Genomic DNA, 24,247 nt, shown 5'->3' with positions numbered 1-24,247 from the left:
TGTTGCTTAAAAAAGATGACATCAGAAACCACATAGCTTTCCACGAGGGGCTGGTAGTAGAGGAGGAATTATGTCATAAAGAAGTGCCTATGGATATGGAGGAGCAAGAAGAGGTTCCAGCAGAAGTGGAGGTGCAAGGAAATAATCTGATAACGAAGAATGAAGCTGCATTAGAGAAAACCGTGGATGAAGCTGTTAACAATATTTTATTATTAATTGATAATTCTAATTGTATTAATGATAATAATAATGAATTTTATATTCCTAATAATCAATTAGGTTATTATTTAAATATTTCAAATGAAGTTGAAGAATTTAATAATGATGATGAGGGAGATCAAATTATTTTAAGTTATAAAGATCATTTTTGGCATGATCACGAGGGTGATCAAATTATTTTAGATGTAAATTTAAGTTAATCGAATTAATAAATAAATAAATAAATAAATGAATACTTATAAAATAGATTTTTGTATATATTTTTTATTATTTTACTAAAATTTATGAGTATGAAGGTATGTAAACAATAAATATATCTGAACTAAAAAGAGTTGGAAAGTAATTCTTCAACATTACAACAACATATTTTTTTTTGTAATATGAATAGTTAACTTCATAATTCTACACTATCATCTTAGTTTACTTAGAGTTTTGAGAATTGTTTCTCAAATTAGTCTTTCGTATTTCATTACAAAGATAGGTTGTAAGAAAATAAATATAAAAAATGTCGTCAAAATTTTTAGTTTGTGACATTTGTCAAAATGTATATACCACAATAAAAGGTTTAAAAAACCATAAAGAAATACATGAACCCTGTATTCATTGCAGTCGTGTATTTCTTACATCCATGGAAAAAAAAGCCACAAACATGAAGGATTAAGGATAGCAGAGGCTGAAATTATAAGACCATCAACATCAGCTGCAGCGAGAAAGCGGTCAATAAATTTGGAGCCTTCATCACTGATACCAACAAAACACCAGCGGTTGGAGCGTTTTATAGTTTGCGAGGATTGTAATGTGGAAGTACAACAGGAAAAATGTTTTACCCATTGCACCGCAAAAGATCATAAAATCAATACAGAGAAATCGATTCAAAATCGAGTGGTCCTATTGAAAAGCGCATTTAGATCTCGGCTTTCTACATATCATTTTCCTAAAGGAGATACTAATTTAAATGTCGATGGATTTTTGGAGGAGGGATATCAGTTTTTTAAAAAACTTATAAACAACAGCTTAGCGGACCATATAATAATAAAATTTAATTTGGAGCTAACAGCAGTTTATAAATTACCAGCACATCCACTGAAACCGGAAACAGATATGTACCACATAACCGAGATGATGCGATTGTCTAGAGCAGATGATATTGACGATACTCTAAAGTATCAAATAGACAGCATTAAAGCTAAGATGTCCGAATTTCAAGAAAGAGATTCAGGTTGGACACTTATTAAAATAAAATGGTTGGATATTAACATCAATAAAGCATCCCCACTAAATGGATCTTCATACATTCCAACTCCAGTTGAATTGGTAAAGAAGAAGGCATGTATTAATATAATCAATAATGATATATTCTGTTTTAAGTGGTGTATAATAGCAGCCCTTTACAATGGAAATAGTATCAATACAATCAGAACTTCAACGTATAAGATAAATAATATTTCAGACAATATTATAATATTGAGATGTGGCAGAGTATTAAACTTCTCTACAATGAACTTTCCAGCTGATATAAAGGAAATTAAATTATTTGAAAAAAATAATATTGACATAAGTATAAATGTCTTTGGATATGACAAGAAGCTGAAAAGTGTAGTCGGACCATATTACATTACAACTAATGAGAAGATTATACATATAAATCTAATGTTGTTGGAAAGTGAAGATATGGAGACATACCACTATATTTTAATAAAAAATATATCAAGGTAATTATGATAATAATATTTAATAGTAATTCCAATAAAATTAAAATTAATCCATTTTTTAGACTTCTATCTAATCAAATTTCATCATGCAATGGTAGTAAATTGTTTTGTAATGCATGTCTATATCACACCAATTTACCGGAAAGAATGGCGACACATAAGGAGAAAGAATGTGGGAAATGTATTTCAAAAATGCCTGCGGGAGAAAAATCATTTATTAGCTATAAGCATTTCGAGAGGCAAATGGACATTCCATTCTCAATTTATGCAGATTTTGAGTGTATACTTCAGGATATCGATGTAAGTAATGATAATGAGATTAATTCTAATTTTATAAAAAAGCATATTCCATGTGCATATGCATTTAGCATTAAGTGTAATTTTAATGAAAATTTACATAGATTTATGATATTTACTGATAGCAATACTAATATAAATGTTGGTGAACATTTTGTTAAAAGCTTAATTGAACAATGTAGGGATATCTATAAAAAACATTTTGAAAAACTTGTTCCAATGCAACCCTTAACTCCCTTAGAAGAAGAACATTTACAAAGGGCCACTGATTGTCATATCTGTGGTAAAAGTTTAGGAGTTGAATTAGCTGTTAGAGATCATTGTCACTTGTCAGGAAAATATAGGGGACCTGCACATAATTCATGTAATCTTAATTTTAAAGTTCCAAATTTTATACCAATTTTTTTCCACAACTTTTCTTCATATGATTGTCATTTGTTTGTGAAAGACTTGTTAAATATTAAAGGACAGACGAATATTATACCCATAAATAAAGAGTTGTATATTTCACTATCGCATACAATACGTGTATATAGTGATGATGAGATTGAAACTTTATTGGATGAGATACGTATACAAAAAATCAAAAAAAACATTCCTGAGGCAATTATTAAAAAACAACTTGAGAGTATACGATATGAAAAAAGTCAGAAAAAAGTTGAGCTAAGATTTTTAGACTCTTATAGATTTATGGCATCTGGGTTAGATGTATTAGCTAGTAATTTATCAGATAATGACTTAGAAACGGTTCGAAAGTGTTTTCCAGACTCTGAACAGTTTAATATTATGAGGCGGAAGGGCGTTTTTCCTTATGAGTATGTTAATACATTTGATAAATTAGATGAAAATAAACTACCTCCTATAGAAGCATTTTATAGTAAATTAAATAATAAAAATTGTTCTGAAGAAGAATATTTACGTGCACAGACTAAGTATATGGAAAAAATTTAATTGTAAAACTATTAGGGACTATATGAAATTATACTTGAAGACTGATGTACTACTACTCACCGATGTCTTTGAAAATTTTAGAAAGGTATGCAAGAGAATTTATAATTTAGATCCAGCGCATTACTATACAATTCCTGGTCTGTCATGGGATGCCATGTTAAAATATACAAAAATTGAACTGGAACTTATAACTGATCTTGAAATGTATAATTTTATTAAGCGGGGTATTCGAGGTGGTCTTACCCAATGTAGTAAGAGATATAGTAAGGCGAATCATAAGTATTTAAACAATTATGATGATACGAAACCATCTGAATATATTTTGTATTTAGATGCAAATAATCTTTATGGTTGGGCGATGTCAGAATCACTTCCATATGGAGAATTCACTTGGAGAAATGATTTCATTCATCCACGAGGCATCCCACAAAATTCCGAAGTAGGTTACATTTATGAAGTGGATTTGACTTATCCCATTGGCTCTCATGATTATCATAATGATTTACCTTTTTGTGTGGAAAATAAAATAATTGGTGGAAGTAAGCATGAAAAATTAATAGCTGATCTGTCTAATAAAACTAAATATATAATACATTATAAAACGTTAGAACAATGTTTGAATAATGGATTAGTTTTAGAAAAACTTCATCGAATTCTCCAATTTAAACATTAGCCCTGGTTGAAGACATATATTGATTTGAATACTGAATATAGAACAAGAGCAACTAATTCATTTGAAAAAGATTTTTATAAATTACTTAATAATGCAGTATACGGAAAGACTATGGAAAATGTTGATAAAAGGAAAGATGTACGTTTGGTAACTGAATGGGATCGAAGTAATCGTAATCATTTAGGAGTAGGAAATCTAGTATCAAAACCAAATTTTCATAGCATTTCACAATTTACCAATACATTATGGGCTATACAAATGAATAAAACCCTAACGTATTATAACAAACCGATTTATTTAGGGTTTTGTGTTCTAGAGTTATCTAAATGGAAAATGTATGATTTTCATTATGCATATATGAAACCAAAATATAATAATAAAATAAATTTAAATTATATGGATACAGATTCTTTTATATACTCAATTAAAACAGATGATTTTTATAATGACATTCGCTCTGATATAAAAGACCGGTTTGATACTTCATCATACTCAGAAAAAAACCCATTAAATTTACCTCTGTTAAATAAAAAAGTATTAGGTAAGATGAAAGATGAATGTGAGGGCAAATTCATAACTGAATATGTAGGTTTAGCACCTAAAGTATACGCATATACTGTCGAAGGTGAGGAAGATGTGAAGAAAGCTAAGGGAGTTAAGAAATGTATTGCAAATAATTATAATATAGATACTTATAAGCATGTTTTATTCAATAAAGAAGTTGTTACAGCTTCTATGCAAACATTTACCTCTAAATTACATACTATTCTAACTAATCAAGTAAATAAACTAGCTGAGTTATAATGACACTAAGCGTAAAGTTATGGATGATAATGTAAATACGTATGCTTGGCATCATTACACATTCGATACTGGTAATGGAGATTTCGAATTAGACATGTTAATAAATGATATAGAATTAAACAAAATGTAAAGAAATATTTATAAGTAATTTATATAATATATAAGATGTAATTATAAAAAAATAAAAAAAAAAACATGTCGTGGATTAAATTTTAAATTTTATTGTCTTTTATTTATAAATAAATTCGGAAAAAATCGTAAGTATAATAATTGAATTAAATATTATAGATTATATAACTTTTCGGACAATTCCAGTTAATGGAGTGTACTCTATCAAACGATCATAAAGTATTAAACAGTAAGCATTTGTATTTGCAGGAATCGGGTTAATAGTCTCAAATTCAATTTTTACATCAATAGGCCCAGTTTTAATCATCTCATTTTGATAGCTTACATCGACTACAGCAATTGGAACATTTTTAAACTTTTCACAGGAAAGAAGTGGTTGTGCTTCCCTCATATAGTAATTTTGTTGAAATTTTGCGTACATATCATATAATATAGCATATCGGTTCTCCTCAAACTTTAGATTTAAATCGTCGTATGGATAGCAATCGGAATTTAAATGTACTTTTATATTTTTTAAATCAGAATGAATATATTTATTATTATTTTCTAAAACGAATAATAAAAATCGGGGTCTTTCTCTGTTAATTGACATTTTAACATTCCAGTTATGATTTACCCCACCAGCAAACGTAGGATTAAAATAACAGTCCCAACTGCGAAATGCTATGGGTAAAGACGTTCCATCCTTAATAATATTCATTATTTGTATTTTTCTAGAATCTGATACGTGAACATGCGGAATTCTCCATGTTATGTTTGTAATCGATAACTGATTTTTTTCATTAGCATCTGTTGAGTAATATACATTTGCATCACTTGAACTCCGCAAAAGAATAAGTTCGTGTTTACTATTCAATATTATTTTAGTAAAATCCTCAGCAAATCCCATTAATAGTTTTAGAGGAATATAAAAATTAAATTTTTGCATAGACAATTCTTCTGAAATACTCCATCCAGCATTTCTCATCATATTACTTTCAAATTCATTTAATGAAACATAATTCTTAATTGTACTAGACGTTCCCAAGTATCGAGTTCGATCAATTTCAACACCGTTGATTTCATAACGTATTTCATCGAATAAGTATGCCATACAATTATTCCTCATCCGAGTATTAGGCGAATTCTCACCGTTAATATTCTTTATATTACCTTCTATATACAAGTAGTTTTCAGAAGGAAGAACATATAAGTCTTGATTTTGTATAGTAATTCGAATTTCATCATTATTCTTAAATGATTGAATATAGGGTAGATAGCTATGATAATCTTTTTTGATTATATTTTCATCCGTAATGGATTTCTCTATAACATCGAGAATATCAGACATTATTTTTTACTTTCAACTTAAGTAGTTTTAAAAATTGTTTATTTTTTTCTGTTAATTGTGGTCTTATAGCTTTAACAGTTTTTGTGCAAATGTCTTTATTAATTCTAATTTGTTTAGCTTTATTGTAAATTATCATTTTTTTTTTTGATCTCAGATGTAACCTAAGTGTTATTTCTTCACCTCTGAAATTAATTAAACGACCTTCTTGATCAACAATCCAAATTGTAAGATGTGTTATTTCTCTGACGTTTACTGGTAAATAAATAAGATTATTAGGTATAACGTCTAATTTATAACCTGGAGGAACGTCCAATGCAAACTCGTGAAGTATATGTGCTGGAGAGTTATTCATATATGACCCTCTTATTATATTACATTGAACTTGTATAGCATTCACTTTCAAAATATTGACTGGTTGATTAGATAAGTGTTTTATACCAGCATTTAAAGATAGTCTATCAAATCCAAATAGACTACCAATAGTTCGCTTCCGATCAAAAAATGTTGTATCGTGAGAGGAGATTATTTCAATTTGTAAAGTATTATTGTTAGCTTCAATTATAATTGATTTATTAAAATCTAGTGCTTTATATTGTTCAATTATGTAATCAACAATATCTTGTAACTCATAAGATCCTATGGGAATTTCAATTACTTTATCTCCAATATGGAAAAGATTATTATCATAGTCTACATTGGGAATAGAATTATATGAATGAAAATCGATTAGTGCACATTCATAATCATCTGTTAGATCTATTGGTGGAAAATAATTTGCTGTTAAAAGTGTAGAATTTCCGCTTATAGCTAATGTTATTGACATATTGAATGATAACACTATGCAACAAATGAAGACTTTTGGAAAAACACAAGATCATGACAGTATAGGTTCGACTCTACTACCAAAGGGTAGTAAAACCCTATACTCAGTTTGTCCATTTTGGTGACCGATTTTTTTGTATGTGCCCCAAAAGTTTCTGAAAATCAGTGGGGCCTCTAAATAGGGTGTCATCAGTTTTTGGTTAACAGCTAATTCAGACTTTGTGATACGGCTTAACTTTATATGGCAATAATATAGCTAAGAGTCCGCCAAATAATTTTTGTTAAAATTTGTTTCCAAAAAATAGCTTTTTCGTGCACTTTTGTTGAAAAAATATAGGAAGAAATTTTTTTTTTTACTTTTTTTTAGAATAACTTCCAGGGACTCCTAATTTTTCAATAACAATATTTTGCAAAGTTGTAGCTACGGTAAATCTGAATAACTCTTGTGAACATATGAATGTAATCCGAACATATCTAGGCATTATAAAAAGCTGTCAAAAATAACTTTGTAGCTTAACAAATTTTAGTTTTTTACTATTTTTTGACTCTAAAACAAAAATTTTTGTTAAAAATGTATGTTGGAGTGTATACTTCTCTATTGTGCTGGAATAACGAAGAATGGGCAAATCATTATCGGTATGATCCGGTCGCATCACTTTATCCAATCTTGATCACGCAAGACCGGCTTGATGCAAGATATGAAAAAACATCAACATTTTTGAAAGTGAGCAAGGTTTGTGGAGCTTCTGAAGAGTAAATATAAGCTTTTTATATAAGTTTTTGATATCGGTGGAAACCTTATGACTTGGAGATTGACATTTTAGTGAATTAAATAAATGTTGTGTTTTTTCGGACGTATTTTACCTTAAAAACTAACTATATTATAAAATGGTGATTTTCCATCAAGAAAAAAAAAACTTTGAATTAATGTAAAATTTGAACAGTTAGAGACATCACAATAAAATTTGGAATTAATATAGATCTAAATGTTCTTAAGTTAATGGCATCACTAATGTAGCCATTCATTGTTTTCAAATATCGAAATTCCTAAAACGGGGAAAATGTGTTCCAAAAACTGAGTTCTTTTTAGAAAATAGCCCACTTTGACGTTATTTACAGTATGATAGTAAAAACGTTTTGTATGTATATAAACAATATATAGGGCTATATAAATATGATGAGCTTTTGAGGATCGGTGCTTTGCATTTTTAGAATTTTTTACTCAAACCTAAAATTTTGTTTCAAAATTGGCCAAGTTTGGATAGGACTGGGGGGTACAATGTCCGCTTAAGTTAGTCAAATTTTACTTTATACGTTTTTGCATTAAGTTTTCTTTCCAGATCATAAAAAAACATATATAGTCACGAAGAAAATTTGTTTTCTATAAAAGAAAAAATATGGGGACTTTTTTGGGAAAAAACTTAAAAAACACATGCATACAAAGTTGAAATATATATAAAGATGCTTCAACTTTGGATGCGTGTAACTTTTTATAGGGACGAAATAATTTGTATCAGGTTTATTTTATTTTCTTTAGAATTTTATCGCAAATATACGTCGTATATAAAAACCAAATTTCGACCTTTCGTAGGCCCATCATATATAAAATACAAAAAAAAAAGATCGAGCAAAATTTAAAAAAAAATAAACTTAAATATCTCTTGAACTAAAAGAGATACCTACAGATAAAAGCATATTTTTGTCGACCTTCTCAAGGACTATCTACGTCTTAAATTTCAGCTCATTCGGATAATAAATGGCTTTTTGGCGACTTTTTTTTAAATGTGTGACATTGAGGGTCCACTCACTGATCCCCATTCCGAACACTTCAGCCGAGTAAATAATACAGCATAACATAGAAGTGTGGACTTGATCATACTATTTTAACAAAAAATCTTTGTTTTAGCGTAAAAAAATAGTAAAAACGAAAATTGTTAAGGTACAAAGTGATCTTTATGTGCTATTTAGAGTGACTAGACACATTCAGAATGCATTGATATGTTCATAAGAGTTATTCAGCTTTACCGTAGCTACAACTTTGCTAAATATTGTTAGTAAAAATTAGGAGACCCTGGAAGTTATTCTAAAAAAAAGTAAAAAAAAAAATTTTCTTCCTATATTTTTTCAACAAAAGTGCACGAAAAAGCTATTTTTTGGAAACAAATTTTAACAAAAATTATTTGGCGGACTCTTAGCTATATTATTGCCATATAAAGTTAAGCCGTATCACAAAGTCTGAATTAGCTGTTAACCAAAAACTGATGACACCTTTTTTAGAGGCCCCACTGATTTTCAGAAACTTTGGGGGCCCATAAAAAAAAATCGGTCACCAAAATGGACAAACTGAGTAAAGGGTTTTACTACCTTTTGGTAGTAGAGTCGAACCTATATAGTCATGATCGTGTGTTTTTTTCACTGTTGCACTGTGTAATCTGTTAATGAAATAAAAATGCTTTGTTGTGTGTATTTCATTTTATTTATATTAATTTTTATTTTCTAATTATTATAATATTTCAGTTTTACTTATCCAAGAATTATGCTGATTTGAGAAACCCAACCATTTTACATATGCCTTTAGGGGTAACGTGAATAGGTGCCATTTTGATAGTTGCATGTCTTTTTTTATTATATTGTTCAACTAGGCTGTTGTAAATATTAATCCATTTATATGTTCCATTATTACTAAACTCTCTCCACATCATTCCTTTTAATGTTCTATTGAAGCGTTCAACAATGGAAGCTTTCATAACGCTAAATGTGGAGTAATGATTAATTGAGTATTTTCTCATTAGCACAGCAAACTCCTTGTTAAAAAATTCTTTACCGTCATCTGTTTGTAAATTATTAGGTATACGTCCCATACTAAGTATTTTCTGAAATTCTCTACAAACTTCAGAAGCAGTTTTTGATTTAATTGACTCAGCCCATGCATATTTCGAAAATGTATCAATAACCGTTAACATATATTTATATCCTTTGTTGCTAGTTGAATAATTACCCATTTCTACCAAGTCAGCTTGCCAGAGGTCGTCTAAACCTCTCATAATAACTCTACGTCGTAAGAAATTTTTTCGTGCTTGGGAATGAAGATCATTGACGATTGCTCTTTTTTCCATATTGCGATGATGATATCGTTATCATTACCTTATATACTTATATCATCAATTTTCTTATTTAAATCTTTAATTTCATTCCTTACAATTAAAACTTCTTCACCTATACCCCTTTTAATATGTTCTTGCATATGACTGATTTGTGAATTAACATAGTTTTTGTTAACAGCATCTAATCCTTCCAACGGTGATGCTAAGTTCTTAATTCTTTTATTCTCTATGTTAATATTATTACCATCCAATGAAACACCAAAATTTTTTAAAAAATGTTTCCTTTTTATTTCGCTAGTAAACTTTTGATTATAGTAATGACCAAATTTGTCAACAGTCATACTTTGTCATTTTCTTATTATTAATATTATTCAATTATATTTGCTTCTCTTAATTCCTCAATTATTGATATTATTTCATTAGTATGATTATTGTTTCCAGCATGTTGTGATGCCATTAGCAGTTTTAATCGCTCTACTATTTCATTGGGATTATCCCAGTATATATAGTTTGGTTTTTGGAGATTTACTTTCATTAACCCCTTACCAATGTGAGTTGTAGGAAATAGTATGTTTATTATATGCTTATATTTATAACCTCTGTTACCTTTTAGTTGATTATTAGCATTATAGTTTCTTCTATGTGCATTTGAATCAAGTAAAATTCGTTTATATATTTCTAATTCTGACGAATCATATTGTTCTGGTTTTATATGAAAAATTAATGAGTATAGACCTGGAGTTAATGCCCAAGACTTATTTCCTATTGTTATTTTATCATCACTTAGCTTCAAATCTGAGCTGCCAAATTTCCAATTACCATCTTCATTTTTATAAGGTCCATATGTAGTATCAAGCTTTTTGTTTTCATTAAATTCTGTAAAATCAAATTCCAAATCAGAAGATTGTGAATAAAATGAATCACTATTCACTGTGTCTTCGTCATCTTCATTGTTTTTATTATGTTTCCTCTTATTCGATTCACTTGACCTGGTCGATGAGTCAATATGCTCTCGTTTCAAAACATATTTCTTAGGAGGGGTAATGCTATCGTCTATATTTTTAATTTTAGTTTTCTCATCAACAAGTAATTTTATCTTTGGTGAAATATCACTAGATAATTCAACTAGTTTTTGTAATGGTTCTGTTAATGGCTTAAATGTGTTTTCTAATTTGTTTAATGTTTCAGCATCTCCAAGTTTTACACTCTTAAACTTTTTTTTCAAAATGTTTCTTGATTTCACTAACTCCCTTAATATATTTTCTTCCATGTTTATTAGTTAAAATTATTAATTAATCTAAACAATAAATAAAATATGTTATATTATGAGCTGCTATTTAGATATAAGTAATATAGCTTCCTAAAACAGCTAAACAGCTTCTTAAAACAGCTAAACAGCTTCTTAAAACAGCTAAACAGCTCCGTAAAACAGCTAAACAGCTTCTTAAAACAGCTAAACAGCTCCGTAAAACAGCTTCTTAATATAGCAATCAGCTTTTCTAAAGTTGAAATAAGGTCTCAAAACACTTATATGTATTTACGGTTCAATAAGTATATGACCTATGTGAATAGCTGAATATTTACAACTAAACTTGAATAAATATATCAAAGCCTTTTCTATAACGTCCATCATGTATTTCATCATCCTTGCTTATTATTAGAAATCCATATTTTTCCTTCCAACATTCTCTACATATTTTACAAAACATATCGAGACTCATATCATTTCCAACATGATCATTGTAAATATGCTTCAAATTCAAATCATCTTGTTTAAACATTATTATCATGTTTGCATTATCACGCACTAAATGTTTAGGAATGTGAGTATACGTTTGACATAAATAAAATGAATCTATATTATTATGTCTTCCCATACAAAAGTATGATCTAATATTATTTTGTTTCTCACATGCAACATCGTCAAATATAATTATTGAATTTGATTTGGCTTCTTTAGGTGATATCACATCTTCATTTTCTGAATATGTAAAAAGACCCATTCCCTTTACAGATGAAATTAATTTTCTTAGATATTGATATTTTGGTTGATGTAATGATTTTGAGTATAAATAAATATTTTTAAATTTTAAACCATTAGGGCTTTCAATCAAACTAAGCATAACATTAGTTTTTCCACAATTAGATGGTCCCACTATTAGAGCCCTTATTGAATTAGGTAATAAACAACCATGTTTAGTTGCATTATTGACTTGTATAAAATCTAAATTTCTTACTAAAATATTTGAAGGTTGTTTTATTAAACGCATGTTTACTACTGAGAGTATATATATATAATGAATTAAAACTATCGTTTTATAGATTTATAAATCTTTACCTACTTTCAGAAACAATAAATTATATAAATGATTGTGTATACAAGGAATAAATTTAGTGGGAAAAAACCCGTTCACGGAAAAGGACTAGTAAATAATTTAATTAATTCACTACCAATAGAGCTTCACCTACCAGGTTATCAATATTGTGGACCTGGAACAAAGCTGGAAAAGCGTTTAAAAAGAGGTGATATAGGAATTAATCCCCTAGATGCAGCTTGTCGAATTCATGATATTGCTTATTCTCAGAATACCAATATTGATAAAAGACATCAAGCAGACAGAGAACTAGCCGATAAGGCTTGGGAAAGGGTTAAAGCTAAAGATAGTACACTTGGAGAAAAACTTAATGCATACTTTGTTACTAACGCAATGAAATCTAAAGTAAAATTTGGTTTAGGTGTAAAATCCAAACTAAATAAAGTCAGCAAGCGAAACATTTTTCATAACGCAATTAAAACAGCAACTGCTATCCTCAACAAACAAAAACCTCAAGATCTTAAGCCATAAAAACAGCTCGAAAAGTTATTCAGAATTCATTTCGTGGGAGGAAATCAGAAATTAAAATTCCAAGAATTATCAGTGTTCCTAAAATTGGCGGTTTTCTACCCCTCGTACTCGTACTCGTACATTAGCTTCGGGTGGATCATCAATTGCTAGAGCCGTAACCACAGCTAAAAATGGATGACAGCAACTCGAAGAAAGTATGCGTCATAATAGAGCATTAGAGACAATAGCTATGGGTGAAGGCCTGTATCTCAAACCATATAAAAAGGGCTATGGAATATTTTATAAAAATATATCAAAAAACTAATAAAGCAGCTACCTAATAGACCTCTTACAGATGTGGATTTAAAAATCTTTGGAAAGAAATATATCCCTAATTTCAGGGGTGTGTATATGCGAGATAAATTACCTAAAACTCCTCGACGAATAGAGTGTGGCATTATTAACTTGGACAACAATAGAGGAGATGGTACACATTGGGTAGCTTATTATAAAGATAATTATAATATAGAGTATTTTGATAGTTTTGGTAACCTACAACCACCTATAGAAATATTAAAATATTTAGGAAATAATATTAAATATAACTATAAACAAGTAAGAGAGCTATATTCGGCTGTGCCGAATCTTAAATACCCTTCACCAAATTATACTTCAAAATAAAATTTTAAATATTTTTAGATAAACACAAATACAATTTTATTTTTCCAATTTTTTGGAATTTTTTTTTCGAAATTGTTTTTTATTTTTTTTTTTTAAATTTAGTGAAAGAAAAAAATTTGGGTTAAAAAATATTTTTTCGATTTTTGACCCATTGTAGGTCTAACTTACTATGGTCTGATATACGTCCTTGCATATTTTCTATAGAAAATCTTGTCTATAACAATATTTTCTATAGAAAATCTTGTCTATAACAATATTTTCTATAGAAAATCTTGTCTATAACAATATTTTCTATAGAAAATCTTGTCTATAACAATATTTTCTATAGAAAATCTTGTCTATAACAATATTTTCTATAGAAAATCTTGTCTATAACAATATTTTCTATAGAAAATCTTGTCTATAACAATATTTTCTATAGAAAATCTTGTCTATAACAATATTTTCTATAGAAAATCTTGTCTATAACAATATTTTCTATAGAAAATCTTGTCTATAACAATATTTTCTATAGAAAATCTTGTCTATAACAATATTTTCTATAGAAAATCTTGTCTATAACAATATTTTCTATAGAAAATCTTGTCTATAACAATATTTTCTATAGAAAATCTTGTCTATAACAATATTTTCTATAGAAAATCTTGTCTATAACAATATTTTCTATAGAAAATCTTGTCTATAACAATATTTTCTATAGAAAATCTTGTCTATAACAATATTTTCTATAGAAAATCTTGTCTATAACAATATTTTCTATAGAAAATCTTGTCTTTAACAATATTTTCTATAGAAAATCTTGTCTATAACAATATTTTCTATAGAAAATCTTGTCTATAACAATATTTTCTATAGAAAATCTTGTCTATAACAATATTTTCTATAGAAAATCTTGTCTATAACAATATTTTCTATAGAAAATCTTGTCTATAACAATATTTTCTATATTTATTTTAAATATTTTTAGATAAACACAAATACAATTTTATTTTTCCAATTTTTTGGAATTTTTTTTTCGAAATTGTTTTTTATTTTTTTTTTTAAATTTAGTGAAAGAAAAAAATTTGGGTTAAAAAATATTTTTTCGATTTTTGACCCATTGTAGGTCTAACTTACTATGGTCTGATATACGTCCTTGCATATTTTCTATATAAAATCTTGTCTATAGAAAATCTTGTCTATAACAATATTTTCTATAGAAAATCTTGTCTATAACAATATTTTCTATAGAAAATCTTGTCTATAACAATATTTTCTATAGAAAATCTTGTCTATAACAATATTTTCTATAGAAAATCTTGTGAGGAACAACATTTTCGGTAGAAAATCTTGTGAGGAACAACATTTTCGGTAGAAAAAATTGTGTAGAACAATATTTTCTATAGAAAATCTTGTGTAGAACAATATTTTCTATAGAAAATCCTGTGTAGAACAATATTTTCTATAGAAAATCTTGTGTAGAACAATATTTTCTATAGAAAATATTTTCTGTAAAAAATCTTGTATGACGATTTTTTCTATAGAAAATCTTCTGTAGGACAACATTTTCTATAGAAAATCTTCTGTAGGACAACATTTTCTATAGAAAATCTTCTGTAGGACAACATTTTCTATAGAAAATCTTCTGTAGGACAACATTTTCTATAGAAAATCTTGTGTAGAACAATATTTTCTATAGAAAATGTTTTCTGTAGAAAATCTTGTGTATGACGATTTTTTCTATAGAAAATCTTCTGTAGGACAACATTTTCTATAGAAAATCTTCTTTAGAACAACATTTTCTATAGAAAATCTTCTTTAGAACAACATTTTCTATAGAAAATCTTCTTTAGAACAACATTTTCTATAGAAAATCTTCTGTAGGACAACATTTTCTGTAGAAAATCTTGTGTAGAACAATATTTTCTATAGAAAATCTTGTGTAGAACAATATTTTCTATAGAAAATCTTGTGTAGAATAATATTTTCTATAGAAAATCTTGTGTAGAATAATATTTTCTATAGAAAATCTTGTGTAGAACAATATTTTCTATAGAAAATCTTGTGTAGAACAATATTTTCTATAGAAAATCTTGTGTAGAACAATATTTTCTATAGAAAATCTTGTGTAGAACAATATTTTCTATAGAAAATCTTGTGGAGAACAATATTTTCTATAGAAAATCTTGTGGAGAACAATATTTTCTATAGAAAATCTTGTGGAGAACAATATTTTCTATAGAAAATCTTGTGTAGAACAATATTTTCTATAGAAAATCTTGTGTAGAACAATATTTTCTATAGAAAATCTTGTGTAGAACAATATTTTCTATAGAAAATCTTGTGTAGAACAATATTTTCTATAGAAAATCTTGTGTAGAACAATATTTTCTATAGAAAATCTTGTGTAGAACAATATTTTCTATAGAAAATCTTGTGTAGAATAATATTTTCTATAGAAAATCTTGTGTAGAACAATATTTTCTATAGAAAATCTTGTGTAGAACAATATTTTCTATAGAAAATCTTGTGGAGAACAATATTTTCTATAGAAAATCTTGTGTAGAACAATATTTTCTATAGAAAATCTTGTGTAGAACAATATTTAGAAAATCTTGTGTAGAACAATATTTTCTATAGAAAATATTTTCTGTAGAAAATCTTGAGTATAACAATATTTTCTATAGAAAATCTTGTGTATGTCGACATTTTCTATAGAAAATCTTGTGTAGAACAATATTTTTTATAGAAAATCTTGTGTAGAACAATATTTTCTATAGAAAATCTTGCGTAGAACAATATTTTCTATAAACAATCTTGTGTATAACAATATTTGCTGTAGAAAATCTTAAGTATAACTATATTTTCTGTTGAAAATCTTGAGTGTAACATTTTTCTATAGAAAATAAAATAATTTTCTATAGAAAATCTTGTCTATAACTATATTTTTTGGACATGTTGTATATAATAGTATTTTCTATAGAAAATCGTATGAAAAACAGCATTTTCTTTAAAAATCTTGTCTATTATAAAGCATTTTCTATAGAAAATCTCGTATTCAACAGCACTTTCTATAGACAATTTTGTGATAACAGACGACTGTTTACAGCATAAAGCTACAGTAATATTAAAATTTTAAGTACTCTGGTGATGAAGAAAGTAATTTTTTAATACTATTTTAATACGGAACAAAAATATAATTTTCCATCCCTGTATATAAGATTTAAAGAAAAGAAAATCTTAAAATAGGAGAACACATATGGAACCGTAACAGCAAATCCAATATAGAATCGTATACATAATCTGTTGAAATTTCATAAAATTTTATAGAAATTGCAAACGGAATGCCAAACTTACATATATGTATGTATATAGCCTTGCCACGTATGTTTAAAGGTATTAAAAGAATTAAACACAACAATCGAACAAAAAGCTTTTTCTGAAATGTTTGTCATTTACTTTCATGTTTAAAAACGGCTAAAAAAATAGAATAACAATATGGGAGTCAAGGCGAATTGTTTAGACAAGTGAACTGTCAATTCACTCGTGATTGTTGTGGCAAAAAATACAACAAACCCAAAAGCAAAAACAACAACAGGCAACTTTGACAGTTCGACTATACTTTAACAAAAAGATTTGTTGTTTTTGTACATGTTCTATAGATTCGCCTTGCTGGGAGTGGTGCGTTGCTCAATTATTTGTTGACAATAGCAACATACAACAACAAAAATGAAATAAGCGCAAAAGCAACGTGCTCAAACAACGTGGTTGTTGTTTTTGTACAATATGTGTTCTGTGCAGTGTTACCATATGTCAAGTTTTCCCTTTTTAGCAAGGTTTTTGAGACGCAAAAAGTTGTATTTTTAAAAAAAAAAGTTTTTTTTGGAAAATTGATATCAATAAGTTGAACCGATGATTTCAAAATGGGGAGATTGATTTGAATATATTGAAAGTGTCTCCAGCACTAAATTCACATAAATTATCTCAGTTTGATTACATATATATACGAATTGGGTTTTGTAATTTTAGTATGTACTTAGAAATAAAAAGTTTTCTTCAAAAAATATATAGCAACACTGGTTCTGTGTACGCGTGAGAACACATTATAAAAAGCTCTCTCTCAAGGCGAATTTATATACCAGGTGGTGTTGATAATGTTGTTTTGATGTTTGAGCTGTCAATTATCCTATGATTGTTGCGGCGAATGCTACAACAAACGTAAAAGTAACAAAAACAACAGGCAAACTTTGACAGCTTAAACCACATAAACAAAAACAAATTGCAAGTAGTTTTTGTAAATGTTGTACTTATTGTAGAATCGACACCACCTGGTATATAAATTCGCATTGCTGAAGATTGACAAAAAAACACATACATACATATATGTATACATACAAATAAAGATTTGTTTGTTATTATACATATATTTGCATGACGTCATGGAAAACAATAACAAATTACATTGTGTTTTGGTTTTTTTGGTTATATCTCAGCCCAGGTCCAACTTACTATGGTCTTATATACGTCGATGCAAAGGCCTCTGAAATATCTATCATTAGATATCCATATTGTCTATATTAATGACTTAGTAATCCAGATATAGGTAAAAAATCGATGTTGTCCTGGTTTTTTCCTTATATCTCAGCCATTTGTGGACCGATTTTCTCGATTTTAAATAGCAACCGAGCCGGAAGAATTCCGGAGATATTGATATATGAATCATGTATGTATGTTATTTGGGGGCTTCGGAAAGTTGATTTCAACACACAGACGGACAGACGGACATGGCTATATCGATTCCGCTATCTATAACGATCCAGAATATATATACTTTATGGGGTCGCAAATGAAAAATGTGGAAATTACAAACGGAATGACAAACTTATATACATGTACCCTTGCCACTCATGGTGAAGGGTATAAAAATATCAAAAAATTAATGCTTTTAATTGTGGGCATTTATGTTTAAGATTTTTAATACATTTTAAAACTAAATAAATTATAAATAAAAAACACATATGATTTTGTTTGTTTATTTCTATTTTTATTTATTATCAATATTAAATTTATTTATTATCAATTCTTAATAATAATCTATGTACTTTTACATCTGTTTTAATCTTATTTTGCATTTTTTTACTAATGTCATAACATAGTCGTGTTAAGTCAATCTCTATATCTGTCTCATGTATACCTTTAATTTCATAGAAATTAATATCTATTTTATTTAAAACAGAGCATGTTGGAATATAATATTGATTATAAAAATGTAATATTTGTTTTTGAAGAATTGTATTCCAACATAACAATGTTGTTAAAAATGCTCCAATTCCAGTTAATGATCTCCATGTGTCAGGATCAATTTTAATCTCATTTCTTCCTTGTTTAAATATTATATAGCATATGCCATTTTTATATCGAAAGGAATATTCAATATCCCTTATACAATCATTGTCAATTAGATTTATTAAATCTAAAAATACATTTTGATTTAATGTATTATGTATGTAATCCTTGTAGCTCATGAGATGTAGCCACTCCTCCCGATTCAGCTGAATAAATTGTTTGTTTTTGTAATGCAGCCATATCACAGGTTTGAATGCTAACGTTGTTGAAAATCCACACGAAATCTTTAATTTAAGGTTAAGGAAGTACTCCATTTCAAATATAACATCATATATTTGAGGTTTTCGTGCTCGACCAAGTGCAAATATTTTTTTTGTTCTAGTCTCCATTCTCAATGAAATTAAAATGTAAACTGGTGGTTTCTTTACTATATAAATCTCTTTATAAAGAAAATATTTTTAAGTCAACTCACAAAAAAAAAAATATATATATATATCAAGCTTCTTTAATCAAATTACTTTAAAATTGATAAATTGGAGATTGATTTATGTATGTAGTTGACCTATAAATTAAAATTGTTATAAACTAAAAATTTAATAAGCTAAGTAGATATATTTAATTGAATGAACTTGTATATATTATTTTAATAAAGAAATTATATATTATTACTAAAATTATTGTTTTATTAGAATATAAAAAGAAAAAAACAATTTAAATTTTTTTAAAAATAAATCAATTACTCATCTTCATCACACTTCTTCCTTTTACAAGACTGATTGATGAATGGAGATGACAAGTACTTAATTAATTTTTGATATTTTTCTATGATCTTTATAACTTTTCTTTTTCTCATGTGGAAAAAACAACATCCACACATACCCACAACATCTTCATTAGAATTATCATGGGGACACGGTTTATTGTATATATCAAAATCTGCATATTCTGATTTGAATTCATTTATTAGTTCCAAATGATCTTTGAATATTATATTTTCAAATTTCAGCAGAAAATCATCAATAATCTCCATCTTTCTAGCTTGATATTTCGATTATATCTGAATATGGATTACTTATATGCTTCTCTTATATTCTGAGAAAAACTTATTTCCAATTAAATAAAAAACAACTATAAATTATTTTATTATTAATTTATTTATTTAAATTAGTTTATTTAAAAGTACTAAAATTATTAAAAGGATAATATTCTCTGGTGTTAGGAACCATCTTTAACTCCAACCTATAGAGAATACCATTTTTTTCATCGTTCAAGTGAATTTTTGAAATTAAATATAACCCAGAAGAAAAGCTTTCCACATCCTTATCAGTTAGGGAATTAAATCTCTTAGGAAGGTATAGTAAATTTGTTCCCAGCTCCAAAACAATGACCTCTCCATATTTTGTAGTTACACGTTCAGCTCCAGTAATGTTATATTCCTCCAAATCCACCATATCTTTAATGCATAGCGTTTGCTTCATATTTAATTTATTAAATATAGAAATTAAATCCGCGTTAGTATTCATTATTAAATATTTTTTATTGAACTGATATAGACTATATATTAAGTAAACTATATCATATAGTTTACTTAATAAATTCACAATTTATAGAAAATTTTACATTAAGATAGAAATTTCCAAAAAAACAATTAAATAAATCGTTAGCAAATAAACAAATTTCCTGAATTACATCAAATTTAAACTAAACCCTAACAACAACAACGAAATTCTATATGTTCAACATGCCCTTGAGTTATGCAAGCCACCAAATTTCTATTTTTTATATGACACACATTTCAACGACCTTCACAATTTAAATTTTTTTCCTCTGACTCTCTGTCTATCTCACCATCTTTCTGTTTGTCGGTCTGTCTATAGATCAGTCTATCTGACACTCTGTCTGTCCATTTGCCTTTATTTCTACAAAATAAACAAATTCCCCCCCAAAATTACTTTCTAAGTACATGATCATTACCAAACTAACAAAAAAAAAAAACACAAAATCACAACAACAACATACATTACATGCAGCTCATCAAAAAATTCTAAACCAATTCCCCGAAACACTTTCTAAGTACACGATCATTAACAAACTATAAAAAACACACAAACACAACAACAACATACATTACATGCAACTCATCAAAAAATTCTTATCAACATGCATTTTCAAATACACACAATCATTACAACAAACTAAACTCAAACCACAACAAGATACAAATGCAGCTCACCAAAATCCTTATCAATACAAAGTTCCAAAACTATTGTACCCTAATTATTCTACAGAAACCTTATCAACATTCCATTCTAAATCTATGAACATTGCATCACATGATTTCCAGCATACAATAATAAATGTCACATAAATTACTTCATTCCCCCCACTCGATTACTTAGTTTCCAATCATATTTGATGGGACAAAAGCCATTAACTCAAGTTGCCGGCCTTAATGGGTTTTTTAAAAAATTTAATTACCACTTTCATACAAATTCTCTTAAAATTGAATATTTAATTGCTTTTTTATTGCTTTTTCGTCTTTCTGAGGCAGAACTCTTATTCCCTATTTACTGATTTTCTATAGAAAATGTTGTTCTACATAAGATTTTCTATAGAAAATGTTGTTCTACACAAGATTTTCTATAGAAAATGTTGTTCTACACAAGATTTTCTACAGAAAATGTTGTTCTACACAAGATTTTCTACAGAAAATGTTGTTCTACACAAGATTTTCTACAGAAAATGTTGTTCAACACAAGATTTTCTACAGAAAATGTTGTTCTACACAAGATTTTCTACAGAAAATGTTGTTCTACACAAGATTTTCTACAGAAAATGTTGTTCTACACAAGATTTTCTATAGAAAATGTTGTTCAACACAAGATTTTCTATAGAAAATGTTGTTCTACACAAGATTTTCTACAGAAAATGTTGTTCTACACAAGATTTTCTACAGAAAATGTTGTTCTACACAAGATTTTCTACAGAAAATGTTGTTCTACACAAGATTTTCTATAGAAAATATTGTTATAGACAAGATTTTTCTACAGAAAATATTGTTATAGACAAGATTTTTCTACAGAAAATATTGTTATAGACAAGATTTTCTACAGAAAATATTGTTACAGACAAGATTTTCTACAGAAAATATTGTTACAGACAAGATTTTCTACAGAAAATGTTGTTCTACACAAGATTTTCTACAGAAAATGTTGTTCTACACAAGATTTTCTACAGAAAATGTTGTTCAACACAAGATTTTCTATAGAAAATGTTGTTCAACACAAGATTTTCTATAGAAAATGTTGTTCAACACAAGATTTTCTATAGAAAATGTTGTTCTACACAAGATTTTCTACAGAAAATGTTGTTCTACACAAGATTTTCTACAGAAAATGTTGTTCTACATAAGATTTTCTACAGAAAATGTTGTTCTACATAAGATTTTTTACAGAAAATGTTGTTCTACACAAGATTTTCTACAGAAAATGTTGTTCTACACAAGATTTTCTACAGAAAATGTTGTTCTACACAAGATTTTCTATAGAAAATATTGTTATAGACAAGATTTTTCTACAGAAAATATTGTTATAGACAAGATTTTCTACAGAAAATATTGTTATAGACAAGATTTTCTACAGAAAATATTGTTATAGACAAGATTTTCTACAGAAAATGTTGTTCTACACAAGATTTTCTACAGAAAATGTTGTTCTACATAAGATTTTCTACAGAAAATGTTGTTCTACATAAGATTTTCTACAGAAAATGTTGTTCTACACAAGATTTTCTACAGAAAATGTTGTTCTACACAAGATTTTCTACAGAAAATTTTGTTCTACACAAGATTTTCTATAGAAAATATTGTTATAGACAAGATTTTTCTTCAGAAAATATTGTTATAGACAAGATTTTCTACAGAAAATATTGTTATAGACAAGATTTTCTACAGAAAATATTGTTATAGACAAGATTTTCTACAGAAAATATTGTTATAGACAAGATTTTCTACAGAAAATATTGTTATAGACAAGATTTTCTACAGAAAATATTGTTATAGACAAGATTTTCTACAGAAAATATTGTTATAGACAAGATTTTCTACAGAAAATATTGTTATACTCAAGATTTTCTACAGAAAATGTTGTTCTACACAAGATTTTCTACAGAAAATGTTGTTCTACACAAGATTTTCTACAGAAAATGTTGTTCTACACAAGATTTTCTACAGAAAATGTTGTTCTACACAAGATTTTCTACAGAAAATGTTGTTCAACACAAGATTTTCTACAGAAAATGTTGTTCAACACAAGATTTTCTATAGAAAATGTTGTTCAACACAAGATTTTCTATAGAAAATGTTGTTCAACACAAGATTTTCTATAGAAAATGTTGTTCTACACAAGATTTTCTACAGAAAATGTTGTTCTACACAAGATTTTCTACAGAAAATGTTGTTCTACACAAGATTTTCTACAGAAAATGTTGTTCTACACAAGATTTTCTACAGAAAATGTTGTTCTACACAAGAGTTTCTACAGAAAATGTTGTTCTACATAAGATTTTCTACAGAAAATGTTGTTCTACATAAGATTTTCTACAGAAAATGTTGTTCTACACAAGATTTTCTACAGAAAATGTTGTTCTACACAAGATTTTCTACAGAAAAATTTGTTCTACACAAGATTTTCTATAGAAAATATTGTTATAGACAAGATTTTTCTACAGAAAATATTGTTATAGACAAGATTTTCTACAGAAAATATTGTTATACTCAAGATTTTCTACAGAAAATGTTGTTCTACACAAGATTTTCTACAGAAAATGTTGTTCTACACAAGATTTTCTACAGAAAATGTTGTTCTACACAAGATTTTCTACAGAAAATGTTGTTCTACACAAGATTTTCTACAGAAAATGTTGTTCTACACAAGATTTTCTACAGAAAATGTTGTTCAACACAAGATTTTCTATAGAAAATGTTGTTCAACACAAGATTTTCTATAGAAAATGTTGTTCTACACAAGATTTTCTACAGAAAATGTTGTTCTACACAAGATTTTCTGCAGAAAATATTGTTCTACACAAGATTTTCTACAGAAAATGTTGTTCTACACAAGATTTTCTACAGAAAATGTTGTTCTACACAAGATTTTCTACAGAAAATGTTGTTCTACATAAGATTTTCTACAGAAAATGTTGTTCTACACAAGATTTTCTACAGAAAATGTTGTTCTACACAAGATTTTCTACAGAAAATGTTGTTCTACACAAGATTTTCTGCAGAAAATGTTGTTCTACACAAGATTTTCTACAGAAAATGTTGTTCTACACAAGATTTTCTACAGAAAATGTTGTTCTACACAAGATTTTCT

At 27.7% G+C, this 24,247-nt stretch overlaps 1 protein-coding gene across 1 annotated transcript; it reads left to right on the top strand.

Annotated features, from left to right (window-relative positions):
* The first annotated feature begins 95 nt into the window (after window positions 1–95).
* On the top strand, window positions 96–4,826 carry LOC135955596 (uncharacterized). Its single transcript, XM_065505950.1, has 2 exons — window positions 96–404; window positions 829–4,826. The coding sequence occupies exons 1-2, from the start codon at window positions 96–98 to the stop codon at window positions 1,933–1,935; spliced, it is 1,416 nt and encodes a 471-aa protein (XP_065362022.1). The 3' UTR covers window positions 1,936–4,826.
* Window positions 4,827–24,247: the final 19,421 nt, after the last annotated feature.

Source organism: Calliphora vicina, chromosome 3 (genome assembly GCF_958450345.1).
Source record: "Calliphora vicina chromosome 3, idCalVici1.1, whole genome shotgun sequence".
Lineage (NCBI taxonomy): Eukaryota > Metazoa > Arthropoda > Insecta > Diptera > Calliphoridae > Calliphora > Calliphora vicina.
Note: the sequence above shows the minus strand (reverse complement) of the source record. Positions and strands in the feature narration are given on the sequence as shown.

Excerpts from the sequence above, each read along its gene's own strand:
- LOC135955596 (XM_065505950.1), top strand. The coding sequence starts at position 96 with ATGGAGGAGCAAGAAGAGGTTCCAGCAGAAGTGGAGGTGCAAGGAAAT. Across the intron at positions 405-828 it reads GTGATCAAATTATTTTAGAT|TCGTGTATTTCTTACATCCA; the intron begins GTAAATTTAAGT and ends TATTCATTGCAG.